This window comes from Oncorhynchus clarkii, chromosome 6 (genome assembly GCF_045791955.1).
Source record: "Oncorhynchus clarkii lewisi isolate Uvic-CL-2024 chromosome 6, UVic_Ocla_1.0, whole genome shotgun sequence".
In the NCBI taxonomy this organism is placed as follows: domain Eukaryota; kingdom Metazoa; phylum Chordata; class Actinopteri; order Salmoniformes; family Salmonidae; genus Oncorhynchus; species Oncorhynchus clarkii.
The window spans coordinates 87,602,191-87,616,973 of NC_092152.1; the positions used below are offsets into that span (position 1 = coordinate 87,602,191).

The following is a 14,783-nucleotide window of genomic DNA, read 5'->3' on the forward strand; positions in this document are numbered from 1 at the left end:
GATCTCTCTGTACTTTGCCACGTTCATGTTTGCATTGATCCTGACTAGTCTCCCAGTCCCTGCCGCTGAAAAACATCCCCACAGCATGATCCTGCCACCACCAGGATTGTGCCAGGTTTTGTCCAGACGTGACGCTTGGCATTCAGGCCAAAGACTTCAATCGTGGTTTCATCAAACCAGATAATCTTGTTTCTCATGGTCTGAGAGTCTTTAGGTGTCTGTTGGCAAACTCCAAGAGGACTGTCGTGTCTTTTACTGAGGAGTGGCTTCCATCTGGCCACCCTACCATAAAGGCCTGATTGGTGGTGTGCTACAGAGATGGTTGTCCTTCTGGAAGGTTCTCCCATCTCCACAGAGGATCTCCAGAGCTCAGTGACCATCGAGTTCTTGGTCCCCTAAATAAACTATTTCTGTTTTTTGTTTTTTTTTGTAATAAATTTGCCAAAATGTCTAAAAAACGTTTTATGCTTTGTTCTAATAGCGTATTTGTTAAAGGAATTAGATTCCTATATGTTTATTAACCAATTCAAATTAAACACTCAAATTTGAAAGATACTTATTTGCATAAAATGGACAGAGGCCCGTCTCAAAATCAATCAATAGCGTTTATACTCGAGAGTACTGATCATGGTACAATTTACAACAGGTTATAAACTAAAAAATGACGTCATAGGTTTTAAACTGTCCCTCCTCCACTCCGAAACAATGGCAGTATAGTTCACAAGCCTTCCCACATCGTCCACCACCTGTTAGATAATCTACTACCAGCCCAAGGTCTCTCCTCTCCGTGTGTAGATAAGCATTCTAGCCAGTCTGACGATAACTTCATTCGTTTCTACCAAGGAACAGACAGTCTTTGTTCTAATTCTTGAATATAATTACACACACATTATATTCAGTATATTATAATAAGATTCATACATCCATACAGTAACATAGTAGTATTCTGGTTAGTTATAGTTCTGATTTGTAATGTATACATCATTTAGTCATTATTGATAAAAAAAAATCCCTTAACAGTATTGTGTGTAGATTGCTGTTTTAATTTCAATACATTTTAGAATAAGGCTGTACTGTGACCATGTGGAATGAGGAAAGGGGTCTGAGTACTTTCCGAATGCGTTGTATATGGACGTTTAGTTAGGTAGAGTGACTTATCTGTACATACAGTCATATTAACAGCTTTCTACGGACGTTACACATGAAACACTAAACACATTGTACATGGTGCCGAGGGGGATTCTCCTCTTCTATTTAAACTCACCAATGATCCTTTTATTTTCTCCTTTTTGAGAGAAGCAGCTGGCATGATTGATGACTTAACTATTTGATAAAGGAGTATTCTAAACTACATACTTAGTGTGTATCCCAAAATAGCACCCTATCCCCTATTAAAAGAGCACACCTTTTGACAGGGCCCTGGGTTTAAAAAAAAAGAAGAAGTGCGCTTTTTTTATAGGGAATAGGGAATCATTTGAGACTCGGGCCTTCTCCTGGTGAGGTGTTGATGTTTTTGGTGTGCCCTAAGAGGAGAGGTTTCGTTAAAAACACTTCCTTTCACAGTGTACTGCTTTTTGGCCCCCCCGGTCTTCAGATGAACTCTTTGCGTTGTTTAGGGAGTTCGGTCTTCAGATGAACTCTCTGCGTTGTTTTAGGGAGTTCGGTCTTCAGATGAACTCTCTGCGTTGTTTAGGGAGTTCGGTCTTCAGATGAACTCTCTGCGTTGTTTTAGGGAGTTCGGTCTTCAGATGAACTCTCTGCGTTGTTTTAGGGAGTTCGGTCTTCAGATGAACTCTCTGCGTTGTTTAGGGAGTTCGGTCTTCAGATGAACTCTCTGCGTTGTTTAGGGAGTTCTTGCTTGTTTTATGCTGGACACATTCTATGAAAACCAACAGCACAATGCACTTGCGGTGTTTGTATAAAACACATTCATTTATTCAAATCGACCAACTTGACTTTTTGATTTGTAGCAAATGGCACCCTATTCCCTATATAGTGCCCTACTTTTGACCAGGGCCCATAGGGTAGTGCACTATTAAGGGAATGGGGTGCACAAGTAGCCTTTTGTGACCGATTGAAAATGGTTGAGCCTGATACTGAGACATAAATCATGAGGCCTAATCAATAATGTAATCTATCTAGTAATTTTACTACCCTGGAAAATAACCTCTTCAGTGTACACTAGTCTACTGCACTCCCTTGCTATTAAAAAACGTGTTTTCATCTAAAATACATGACTTTACCTTCAATACCAATGTTAAGGAGATCTATAATCAATACATGACTTTACCTTCAATACCAATGTTTAGGAGATCTATAATCAATACATGACTTTACCTTCAATACCAATGTTAAGGAGATCTATAATCAATACATGACTTAACCTTCAATACCAATGTTAAGGAGATCTATAATCAATACATGACTTAACCTTCAATACCAATGTTAAGGAGATCTATAATCAATACATGACTTTACCTTCAATACCAATGTTAAGGAGATCTATAATCAATACATGACTTAACCTTCAATACCAATGTTAAGGAGATCTATAATCAATACATGACTTAACCTTCAATACCAATGTTAAGGAGATCTATAATCAATACATGTATAGGTTAAGCCGTATCAGTTAAATAAAGGTAAAAAATTAAAAAGATACATATTCTGGTTGTCTTGACAACGGCAGCTGATTATTTGTGATATGTTGATCTTCTGTTGTCCTTTTTTTCAACTTGGTCCTGGAATAAGTGGGGATGTATGAGTATGAACGCCTATGTTTCTGACATTTTTAAAACATCTCGAGCTGAGTTAGACTGTTTTTCTCAATGTGTTGGGCTGTCTGGGGGTCTAGGTTTAAGCACAACATTCAGTATGTGGGAGGGAGGGAAGGGGGCTGTCTGGGGGTCTAGGTTTAAGCACAACATTCAGTATGTGGAGGGAGGGAAGGGGGCTGGCTGGGGGTCTAGGTTTAAGCACAACATTCAGTATGTGGAGGGAGGGAAGGGGGCTGTCTGGGGGTCTAGGTTTAAGCACAACATTCAGTATGTGGAGGGAGGGAAGGGGGCTGGCTGGGGGTCTAGGTTTAAGCACAACATTCAGTATGTGGAGGGAGGGAAGGGGGCTGGCTGGGGGTCTAGGTTTAAGCACAACATTCAGTATTTGGAGGGAGGGAAGGGGGCTGGCTGGGGGTCTAGGTTTAAGCACAACATTCAGTATGTGGAGGGAGGGAAGGGGGCTGGCTGGGGGTCTAGGTTTAAGCACAACATTCAGTATGTGGGAGGGAGGGAAAGGGGCTGGCTGGGAGTCTAGGTTTAAGCACAACATTCAGTATGTGGAGGGAGGGAAGGGGGCTGGCTGGGGGCCTAGGTTTAAGCACAACATTCAGTATGTGGAGGGAGGGAAGGGGGCTGGCTGGGGGTCTAGGTTTAAGCACAACATTCAGTATGTGGAGGGAGGGAAGGGGGCTGGCTGGGGGTCTAGGTTTAAGCACAACATTCAGTATGTGGAGGGAGGGAAGGGGGCTGGCTGGGGGTCTAGGTTTAAGCACAACATTCAGTATGTGGAGGGAGGGAAGGGGGCTGGCTGGGGGTCTAGGTTTAAGCACAACATTTAGTATGTCGGAGGGAGGGAAGGGGGCTGGCTGGGTGTCTAGGTTTAAGCACAACATTCAATATGTGGAGGGAGGGAAGGAGGCTGGCTGGGGGTCTAGGTTTAAGCACAACATTCAGTATGTGGAGGGAGGGAAGGAGGCTGGCTGGGAGTCTAGGTTTAAGCACAACATTCAGTATGTGGAGGGAGGGAAGGGGGCTGGCTGGGGGAGGTAGAGAAGGGGGGCTGGGGGACATAACAGTCCCAAGATTATTTTGCTTCATCATAACGTGGTGACAGGGTAGTCTAGTGGTTAGAGTGGAGGACTAGTAACCGAAAGGTTGCAAGATCAAATCTGTTGTTCTGCCCCCTGAACAGGCAGTTATAACCCACTGTTCCCCGGTAGGCCGTCATTGAAAATAAGAATTTGTTCTTAACTGACTTGCCTAGTTAAATAAAGGTAAAATAAATAACAGTCCCAAGATTGTTACAACATCACAACAGTCCCAAGATTATGTTACATCACAACAGTCCCAAGATTGTTACAACATCACAACAGTCCCAAGATTATGTTACAACATCACAACAGTCCCAAGATTATGTTACAGCAGTCCCAAGATTATGTTACAACATCACAACAGTCCCAAGATTATATTACAACAGTCCCAAGATTATGTTACAACAGTCCCAAGATTATGTTACAACAGTCCCAAGATTATGTTACAACATCACAACAGTCCCAAGATTATGTTACAACATCACAACAGTCCCAAGATTATGTTACAACATCACAACAGTCCCAAGATTATGTTACAACATCACAACAGTCCCAAGATTATGTTACAACATCACAACAGTCCCAAGATTATGTTACAACATCACGTGAACATTGAAGCCAAATGATTTCTAAGGTTAAAACCCAAATGGCTCCCTACATAGTGCACTACTTTTGACCAGGGCCTTGGCACCCTATTCCCTACATAGTGCACTACTTATGACCAGGGCCTTGGCACCCTATTCCCTACATAGTGCACTACTTTTGACCAGAGACCTATGCACTCTATTCCCTACATAGTGCACTACTTATGACCAGGGCCTTGGCACCCTATTCCCTACATAGTGCACTACTTTTGACTGGAACCCTTTGGGTGTCTATTGGAACCCTAGGGTGCCATTTGGGATGCATTCTGAAGCTAGATCACTCAAGGTAAGTAGAAGTTTATTCTTACCACAGATCTAGGATCAGGTAACTTTATCCCAAATCCATAAAGGAAACGTAGATAGATCTGAACCTAGGGCAGCGGTTAGGAGCAACATCAACGTCCTCACAGATTGTCTGGAGGAAGCACAAATCACACTTCAGGGCCTGTCTTGTAGTAGGAGTACTGATCCTGGATCAGGTCACCCCTCTCCATATAATCGTATTCATTATTATCCAAAAGGCAAAACGGATCTTAGATCAGCCCTCTGAGACACTTAATGAATACTGGCCCAGTAGCCCTCTAGGGGGAGATTAATAGACATCTTAAACATAACAAAAATAGAAATCACTTAAAATGTCTCTCTGAAAAGCATTTCCTGCCATGAAATCATTCTAATGTATTTCTTATTTTCTTGTGTTGTATGTTGATAGATTTTCTCATTTTCCTTCATTTCTATGAAGTTTCTAATAACACTTGTATTAACCTCAAACATTAAAAAAATGTAGCTATTTATTAAAATCTTCCAAATAATGCAGACAGCCTGGTGCTGCATGTCATTATACCTCTCTGCCACTAGATGGCACTGGATCTATTATATTGGTGCCGTCTGGATCCCAGTAATATACGTTTGCCATTAAGCAGACACTTTTATCCTGAGTGACTAACAGTCATGCGTGCATACACATTTTTAAGTACGGGTCATCCCGGGATTTGAACCCACTGTCCTGGCTGTTGCAAGCACCATGCTCTTATCAACTGAACTACAGAGGATCACGGTACAATCTTCCTAGTAGTAGTTTACCTGGGGTGGATTCAGGGATGGGAAACGCTCTGTGACTGTTGCATGTAGAAATAGAATGAATAGATCTGGCACGATTCCCTATCCTGTCTGAAAGACGATCACTTCTGTTCTACGTGATACATTTCTATCGGGACGTTCTGTGAACGTTACATCGTCTGAACAGTTCCATTTGGTGTCTCTGGGTAGCCATGGTAACCTGCTTTCATTCACATTTCATTCAATGTTGCCTTGAGTTCATTCATGTTTTATTGAAGAATTACATTAAAAACACCCAGAACCCAATTTGTCTCTGTGTCCAGTACACTCCAGAGGGGTTTCTGATAGTTCACCCAGCTCCTTCTGTAGGTTGGTCTGTCGTCAGGTTCTGGACCCAGCCCCAAGCCCTTCACCCCAAGCCCTTCACCCCAAGCCCACCTAATTGGGTGGGAGGAAGCTTCACTAAGCTCGTTGGACAGTAAAATGGAGCCATCACCTATCCAATTACCTCAGATCTGCAAACATGAACAGGGTATGGGCTAGACTAGGGGCTGATTTGGCACTTTGTGGGCTAGCTGTGGGTCTTGATCAGAGCCACGGTATGTTTTTGGCCTGTGATGTATCAGATATAGGGCATGATGGGTAAGTTGGGCCTGTGGTGGGTCCCAGTTGGAGGATATTCTGAGCCTAGAGCCGTGGTAAGTTGGGCCTGTGGTGGGTCCCAGTTGGAGGATATTCTGGGCCTAGAGCCGTGGTAAGTTGGGCCTGTGGTGGGTCCCAGTTAGAGGATATGATGGGCCTAGAGCCGTGGTAAGTTGGGCCTGTGGTGGGTCCCAGTTAGAGGATATGATGGGCCTAGAGCCGTGGTAAGTTGGGTCTGTGGTGGGTCCCAGTTAGAGGATATTCTGGGCCTAGAGCCGTGGTAAGTTGGGCCTGTGGTGGGTCCCAGTTGGAGGATATTCTGGGCCTAGAGCCGTGGTAAGTTGTGGAATGAGTAGTGGCTAGGAGAGCACGGGTCCTAGTTGGATCCTGGGACTGGGTATGTTTTTGGTCTGTGGTGGGTCAGATCTGGGGTATGGGGGGTCTGTGGTGGGTCTGATCCGGAGGAGCGTTGGGTCTGTGGTGTGTCTGATCCGGGGTATGTTGGGTCTGTGGTGGGTCAGATCCGGGGTATGCTGGGTCTGATTTGGGGTATGGTGCGTCTGTGGTGGGTCTGGTCTGTGGTGGGTCAGATCCGGGGTATGTTGGGTCTGTGGTGGGTCTGATCCGGGGTATGGTGGGTCTGATCTGGGGTATGGTGGGTCTGATCTGGGGTATGGTGGGTCTGATCTTGGGTATGTTGGGTCTGTGGTGGGTCTGATCCGGGGTATGGTGGGTCAGATCTGGGGTATGTTGGGTCCGTGGTGGGTCAGATCTGGGGTATGTTGGGTCTGTGGTGGGTCAGATCCGGGGTATGGTGGGTTTGTGGTGGGTCAGATCTGGGGTTTGTTGGGTCTGTGGTGGGTCAGATCCAGGGTATGGTGGGTCTGTGGTGGGTGAGATCCGGGGTATGTTGGGTCTGTGGTGGGTCAGATCTGGGGTATGGTGGGTCTGATTTGGGGTATGGTGGGTCTGTGGTGGGTCTGATCTGTGGTATGTTGGGTCTGTGGTGGGTCAGATCCGGGGTATGTTGGGTCTGTGGTGGGTCAGATCTGGGGTATGGTGGGTCTGATCCGGGGTATGGTGGGTCTGATTTGGGGTATGGTGGGTCTGTGGTGGGTCTGATCTGGGGTATGGTGGGTCTGATCTGGGGTATGTTGGGTCTGTGGTGGGTTTGATCTGGGGTATGGTGGGTCTGATCTGGGGTATGTTGGGTCTGTGGTGGGTCTGATCCGGGGTATGGTGGGTCTGATCTGGGGTATGTTGGGTCTGTGGTAGGTCTGATCCGGGGTATGTTGGGTCTGTGGTGGGTCAGATCTGGGGTATGTTGGGTCTGTCCCGGGGTTTGTTGGGTCAGTTCCGTGGTATGTTGGGTCTGTGGTGGGTCAGATCCGGGGTATGGTGGGTCTGTGGTGGGTCAGATCTGGGGTATGGTGGGTCTGTGGTGGGTCTGTGGTGGTTCAGATCCGGGGTATGTTGGGCCTGTGGAAGGGTTGACGGCTGTACAGCAGGATGTAGGCGTTAGGAGACTGCACCAAGAAGTCCACTACCTCACTCACGGCCGTGTCGTCGAAGTGGTGCCAGCTGCTGGACAGGGTACTGTGGCACAGGGCCGTGTAGTGACCCATGTCTAGGTCTCCTGTGTGGTTCTGGACGGGGGTGAAGACACACACCGGTGGAGTCATGTGTTCATGGTTGGCTGTGTGTTTTTCCAGACAGGAGCATCATGTATATGCGTTCCCATGTGTGGGTGTAGGTGCATGCGTGTCTTTCTGTATAGGGTGAGTGTATCACAGGAGGCTGGTGGCTCCGTAATTGGGGAGGACAGCCTCGTGGTAATGGCTGGAGTGAAATTGGTGGAATGGTATCAAATACACGTTTCCATGAGTCTGAAGCCGTTCCATCTGCTCCGTTACAGCCATTATAATGAGCTGTCCTCCCCTCAGTGGTGTGTGTGTGTGTGTGTGTGTGTGTGTGTGTGTGTGTGTGTACAGAAACTCACCACCACTGCGTAGAGAGAGTAGCTGGTGTGATTGGCTGAGGGTCTGGACAGGAAGGGGGTTAGGTCTAAACTGTCCAATGAGAACAACACATTGGTCCTTAACTTCCTCTTCTCACTCCCATGGCAACCAAAACTGTAATGTCACACAGGTTCTGTTATTATTATTTGTCTCATTGAGATGCATGACAGCAGCTGCAGCAGAGGTAAAGCTGATTTATAATGAGGTGTTACATTATTACTGCCATTGACCTCTAGTCGGGGGTTACATTGACCTCTAGTTAGGGGTTACATTGACCTCTAGTTAGGGGTTACATTGACCTCTAGTTAGGGGTTACAGGGACCTCTAGTTAGGGGTTACATTGACCTCTAGTTAGGGGTTACATTGACCTCTAGTCGGGGGTTACAGGGACCTCTAGTTAGGGGTTACATTGACCTCTAGTTAGGGGTTACATTGACCTCTAGTTAGGGGTTACAGGGACCTCTAGTTAGGGGTTACATTGACCTCTAGTTAGGGGTTACAGGGACCTCTAGTTAGGGGTTACATGGACCTCGTTAGGGGTTACATGGACCTCTAGTTAGGGGTTACAGGGACCTCTAGTTAGGGGTTACATGGACCTCTAGTTAGGGGTTACAGGGACCTCTAGTTAGGGGTTACAGGGACCTCTAGTTAGGGGTTACATGTTCATGTGATTAAAACATGAGGATGTGTGAAACCTGCTCCTCAGACTGAAGTGTCCCCACTTGCACCAGCGATAAGAAAGCTTTTCACATGGCGCAGAATGGTTAGACGCTCCAGAAGGTCACGTGTGCTGATAGCAAAGGAAAAACGCATGGGTTGGAGCCTCGGTATGAGCCAAATAAGGAGGAAGCTGTACTATAGGAGCAGCAGGTAGCCTAGTGGTTAGAGAGTTGGGCCAGTAACCGAAAGGTTGCTGGATCAAATCCCCGAGCTGACAAGGTAAAATTCTGTCTTTCTGCCCCTGAACAAGGCAGTTAACCCGCTGTTCCCCGGGCGCCGTGGATGTCAATTATGGCAGCCCCCCGCACCTCTCTCATTCAGAGGGGTTGGCAGCGTGACGTCCTTTCCATTAGCACTAATATGTTTGTCTGTGTAAAGTCTGTGCACCAACAGTGGTCATCTAGTGGGGAGAGATGGGTTGGCAGCCTCCCCCACCGTTTGAGGTGCAGCACCAGTATCTCAGGTGGTTTGGCCATGCTGGTGAGGACAGCTGTGTCTCTCTTCACTCCACACTCTGGACACAACTTCTGATCTCCACACGTCAACGTACTCTGCTGGAAGAACAGTGACAGGCAGTCCTACAGGAGGGAGAAGAGAGACGTGTGGTTGTTTATGTGTTTAGTCTGTATGTTTGTATTTATTAAGTCTGTATGTGGTTAGTCTGTTTGTGTTAGTCTGTTTGTGTTAGTCTGATTGTGGTTAGTCTGATTGTGGTTAGTCTGTATGTGGTTAGTCTGTATGTGATTAGTCTGTATGTGTTAGTCTGTATGTGATTAGTCTGTATGTGATTAGTCTGTATGTGTTTAGTCTATATGTGATTAGTCTGCATGTGGTTAGTCTGATTGTGATTCGTCTGTATGTGATTAGTCTGTATGTGGTTAGTCTGTATGTGGTTAGTCTGTATGTGTTTAGTCTGTATGTGGTTAGTCTGTATGTGTTAGTCTGATTGTGGTTAGTCTGTATGTGTTAGTATGTATGTGGTTAGTCTGTATGTGGTTAGTCTGATTGTGGTTAGTCTGATTGTGGTTAGTCTGTATGTGTTAGTCTGATTGTGGTTAGTGATTAGTCTGTATGTTTGTATGTGTTTAGTCTGATTGTGGTTGGTTGTACCTGTAGGGAACACCTGTATGAGTCCAGTGGTATAGGCAGAGACAAGATGGTGAAGACTTGGTTGCTGTGGGAGTGTCCGTCGCAGCGCAGACACAGCATCTGGTAGCTGAGTTGTCCCTCGAAGAGACGTGTCACCACCGTAGAATCCCCCGGCGCTGGCGCCGAGCTGAGCGACTTCCTGCCCAGACACAACCGCTGGGAAGAACGTGCCTGACGTCTCTCCCCCTTCTGGAGCAAGGGAATCATACACACACACATTGTAGAATAATAGTGAAGACATCAAAACTATGAAATAACACATATGGAAATCATGGAGTAACCAAAAAAGTGTTAAACAAATCAAAATGTATTTTATATTTGAGATTCTACAAAGTAGCCACCTTTTGCCTTGATGACAGCTTTAAACACTCTTGGCATTCTCTCAACCAGCTTCATAAGGTAGTCTCCTGGAATGCATTTCAACTAACAGGTGTGTCTTGTTAAAAGTTAATTTGTGGACATTCTTTCCTCCTTAATGCATTTGAGCCAATCAGTTGTGTTGTGACAATGTAGGGGTGGTATACAGAAGATTGCCCTATTTGGTAAAAGACCCAAGTCCACATTAAGGCAAGAACAGTAAGCAAAGAGAAACGACAGTCCAGCAATTAATTTGAGACATGAAGGTCAGTCAACATTTCAAGAACTTTGAAAGTTTCCTCAAGTGCAATCGCAAAAACCATCAAGCGCTATGATTAAACTGGCTCTCGTGAGGACTGGTCAAGTTTCGGTCAAACCCACTTCTGAGTTTTTATTTACTGATAAGATGGTTCCTGCTGTCAGGGGGAGGTTAGATTTATTAAAATGTTGTTACCAGAGGGAGGTTAGATTTATTAAAATGTTGTTGCCAGGGAAACTCACACAAGGAGGACTGGGAGAGGCTATATGAGTTACAGGATGTCATGGCTACCACAAGATTCTGCAGCGATATGCCATCCCATCTGGTTTGTGCTTAGTGAGACTTAGTGGGATCATTTGTTTTTCAACAGGACCTCCAGGATGTGTAAGGGCTATTTGACCAAGAAGGATAGTGATGGAGTGCTGCATCAGATGACCTGGCTTCCACAATCCCCCAACCTCAACCCAATTGAGATGGATTGGGATGAGTTGGACCACAGAGTGAAAGAAAAGCAGACAACAAGTGCTCAGCATATGTGGGAACTCCTTCAAGACTGTTGGAAAAGCATTCTAGGTGAAGCTGGTTGAAAGAATGCCAAGAGTGTGCAAAACTGTCATCAAGGCAAAGGGTGGCTACTTTGAAGAATCTCAAATATAAAATATTAACACTTTTTTGGTTACTACATGATTCCATATGTGTTATTTCATAGTTGTGATGTCTTCACTATTATTCTACAATGTAGAAAATAGTCAAAATAAAGAAAAACCCTTGAATTAGTAGGTGTGTCCAAACTTTTTACTGGTACTGTATACACACACACACACACAAAGGAGAAACACACTGTCTGAATACCAAATCAGCCCCTAGCCCTCATCCCCTAGGCACTTATCCCCTATCTCCTAGACACTTCTCCCCTATCCCCTAGACACTTATCCACCATCCCCGCCTAGACACTTATCCCCTAGACACTTATCCACCATCCCCGCCTAGACACTTATCCCCTAGACACTTATCCACCATCCCCGCCTAGACACTTATCCCCTAGACACTTATCCACCATCCCCGCCTAGACACTTATCCCCTAGACACCTATCCCCTAGACACTCATTCCCTAGACACTTATCCCCTGACACTTATCCCCTATCCCCTAGACACGTATCCCCTATCCCCTAGACACTTATCCCCTAGCCCCACCTAGACACTTATCCCCTAGCCCCACCTAGACACTTATCCCCTAGACACTTATCCCCTAGACACTTATCCCCTGACACTTATCCACTATCCAATGGGTTTTGAGGAGCGAGGGAATCAAGAAAGACAATGATGCAGAGCCTTTGACCATGTGGAAGGAGTCGTTTGGACGGAGTCGTGTGGAAGGAGTCGTGTGGACGGAGTCGTGTGGAAGGAGTCGTGTGGAAAGAGTCATGTGGAAGGAGTCGTGTGGAAGGAGTCGTGTGGAAGGAGTCGTGTGTAAAGAGTCGTGTGGAAGGAGTCGTGTGGTGGCAGGATTGTGTGTGTGTGTGTGTGTGTGTGTGTGTGTGTGTGTGTGTGTGTGTGTGTGTGTGTATGTGTGTGTGTGTGTACATTCTTGAGGTCATCATGCAGGGCGTTGAGCAGGAGGAGGAGTAGCTCCTGGGCGTCCTGCTGTGATTGGTTGTTGAACTGGGGGTGCAGGGAGGAGACCAAGGCTCTCATCTCCCCTGGGGAGGTGAAGCTGGTACCCCCCTGACCCTGCCACACCTCCTGGAGGAGGTGCACAAACACCCCCGCTACAGGACTGTTACGCCTGGAGGAGAAGGGGGAGGAGGAGGAGGAGGAGGAGGAGGGGGAGGAGGAGGAGGAGGGGGAAGAGGAGAAGAAGGAGGAGGAAGGAGAGGGAGAGGAGGAGGGAGAAGAGTGGCATGGGAGGGAGGAGGAAAGGAAGGAGGAGAGGCATTGGAGGATTTAAGTTTCCCCCCAAATAATGTAAAGTGCTTGGAGTATCTGGTTAAAAAGTACTGTACAAAATCTAATACAGACAGGCAGACAGACAGGCAGACAGACAGACAGACAGGGTCTTACTTGGCCAGCTGGGAGCGTTTGTGTGAGCTGAGAAGGTGTTCCACCAACGGCACAGTGGAGAAGAGACACTGCAGCACAGCGTTCATGTAGCAGGAGTTACCACTGTTAGCCAGACCACACACCCCCGCCAGCCGCCTGTCCTCTCTCTTCCCCTGCTCCCCCTTCACCCTCACCCCCCATCCTGAGCTACACCCCAACTCCTCCATGGGCATCACCTGACCCTGAACACCGCTGGGATTGGCTGCACTGGTGACCAATGAGAAGAGACAGACAGAAAGAGGTGAAAGGTCAGTGCTGTAGCAGGCAGGTGTCAAGGTGCTCCTTTAAATGCCAGTCTTTTGCCTCTTTTCACGTTCAGTTTTGGGAGATTTGAGTAGATACCTGTCTGTCTGGTTGTGCTCCTTAAGGTGTCGTCATGCCAGAGACAGCAGAACCAGACAGGCTGAGGCGAAAATGGATGGTCTTGGACAATGGTTTCTTCATTCTCTTAGTCTAAGTCCCAAATAGCACCTTATTCCCTATTTAGTACACTACTTTTTTTACCAGTGATCTCTGATCATAATTAGTGCACTAAATAAGGAATAGGTTGCCATTTGGGTCTAAATCTTAGGCTTGAGGAATTGTCTAACCATGGTGCAGTCAACACTGTCCACTCACACAGACTCACACATGCATGACTCAGACTCATCCTCAGACACACAGACAGACTAACCCCCAGACAGACAGACAGACAGACAGACAGACAGACAGAGAGAAAGAGAGAAACAAACAAACAAGGACCTGGGACTCATCTCAACTGACTTAACTGTGCCTCTTTCTCCCACTGCTGGGAGTCTGAGACATTGTTCTGAACTACTCTCAATTCAGATAGATACTCGTGTGTGTGTGTGTGTGTGTGTGTGTGTGTGTGTGTGTGTGTGTGTGTGTGTGTGTGTGTGTCTGTGCTGTGTGTGTGTGTGTGTGTGTGTGTCAACACACCATCAACACTGACATCAAGCATGGTCTCTTGTGTCTCAGTCATGTTTTATCATGATCCCGCTGTACATCTTCAAACTGCTGTGTACTGGAAACACTAACAGAAACACACTTCTTATTCCCAGGCATTTTGATGAGAAGGTGAATAGGCTAACACCTTGTCTGTCTGGATAGTCAAAGCTATTTAGTTTTAAACAGTTTATTAAGTCAGTTCTGACCTGAAGTCAACTCACCTCCCATTTGAATCATCCATGTAGCTTCATGGCTTGTTGAGAAGACTTCCCTCTGATACACGAATGACCTTTGTGACATCATAGTAATCTAAGGCCTCTGTTGGTTTGTCCAGGTTCTATATATGACATCATAGTAATCTAAGGCTTCTGTTGGTTTGTCCGGGTTCTATATATGACATCATAGCAATCTAAGGCCTCCAAGGCCTCTGTTGGTTTGTCCAGGTTCTATATATGACATCATAGCAATCTAAGGCCTCCAAGGCCTCTGTTGGTTTGTCCAGGTTCTATATATGACATCATAGCAATCTAAGGCCTCCAAGGCCTCTGTTGGTTTGTCCAGGTTCTATATATGACATCATAGTAATCTAAGGCCTCCAAGGCCTCTGTTGGTTTGTCCAGGTTCTATATATGACATCACAGTAATCTAAGGCCTCTGTTGGTTTGTCCAGGTTCTATATATGACATCATAGTAATCTAAGACCTCTGTTGGTTTGTCCAGGTTCTATATATGACAGCATAGTAATCTAAGGCCTCCAAGGCCTCTGTTGGTTTGTCCAGGTTCTATATATGACATCATAGTAATCTAAGGCCTCCAAGGCCTCTGTTGGTTTGTCCAGGTTCTATATATGACATCATAGTAATCTAAGGCCTCTGTTGGTTTGTCCAAGTTCTATATATGACATCATAGTAATCTAAGGCCTCCAAGGCCTCTGTTGGTTTGTCCAGGTTCTATATATGACATCATAGTAATCTAAGGCCTCCAAGGCCTCTGTTGGTTTGTCCAGGTTCTATATATGA

General features: G+C 46.0%; 1 protein-coding gene across 1 annotated transcript; it reads right to left on the minus strand.

Annotated features, from left to right (window-relative positions):
- Positions 1-7,670: 7,670 nt before the first annotated feature.
- On the minus strand, positions 7,671-14,005 carry LOC139412474 (ubiquitin carboxyl-terminal hydrolase 50-like). The gene is made up of 7 exons (XM_071159263.1): positions 13,986-14,005; positions 12,778-13,023; positions 12,301-12,502; positions 10,062-10,289; positions 9,387-9,529; positions 8,213-8,345; positions 7,671-7,859 (listed from the first exon to the last, which is right to left on the minus strand). The coding sequence occupies exons 1-7, from the start codon at positions 14,003-14,005 to the stop codon at positions 7,671-7,673; spliced, it is 1,161 nt and encodes a 386-aa protein (XP_071015364.1).
- Between the last annotated feature and the right edge of the window lie 778 nt (positions 14,006-14,783).

Coding starts and splice junctions, on each gene's coding strand:
- LOC139412474 (XM_071159263.1), bottom strand. CDS start 14,005: ATGGATGATTCAAATGGGAG. Junction 12,503..12,777: donor AAACGCTCCCAGCTGGCCAA/GTAAGACCCTGT, acceptor CTTCTCCTCCAG/GCGTAACAGTCCTGTAGCGG. Junction 9,530..10,061: donor CATACAGGTGTTCCCTACAG/GTACAACCAACC, acceptor TCCCTCCTGTAG/GACTGCCTGTCACTGTTCTT.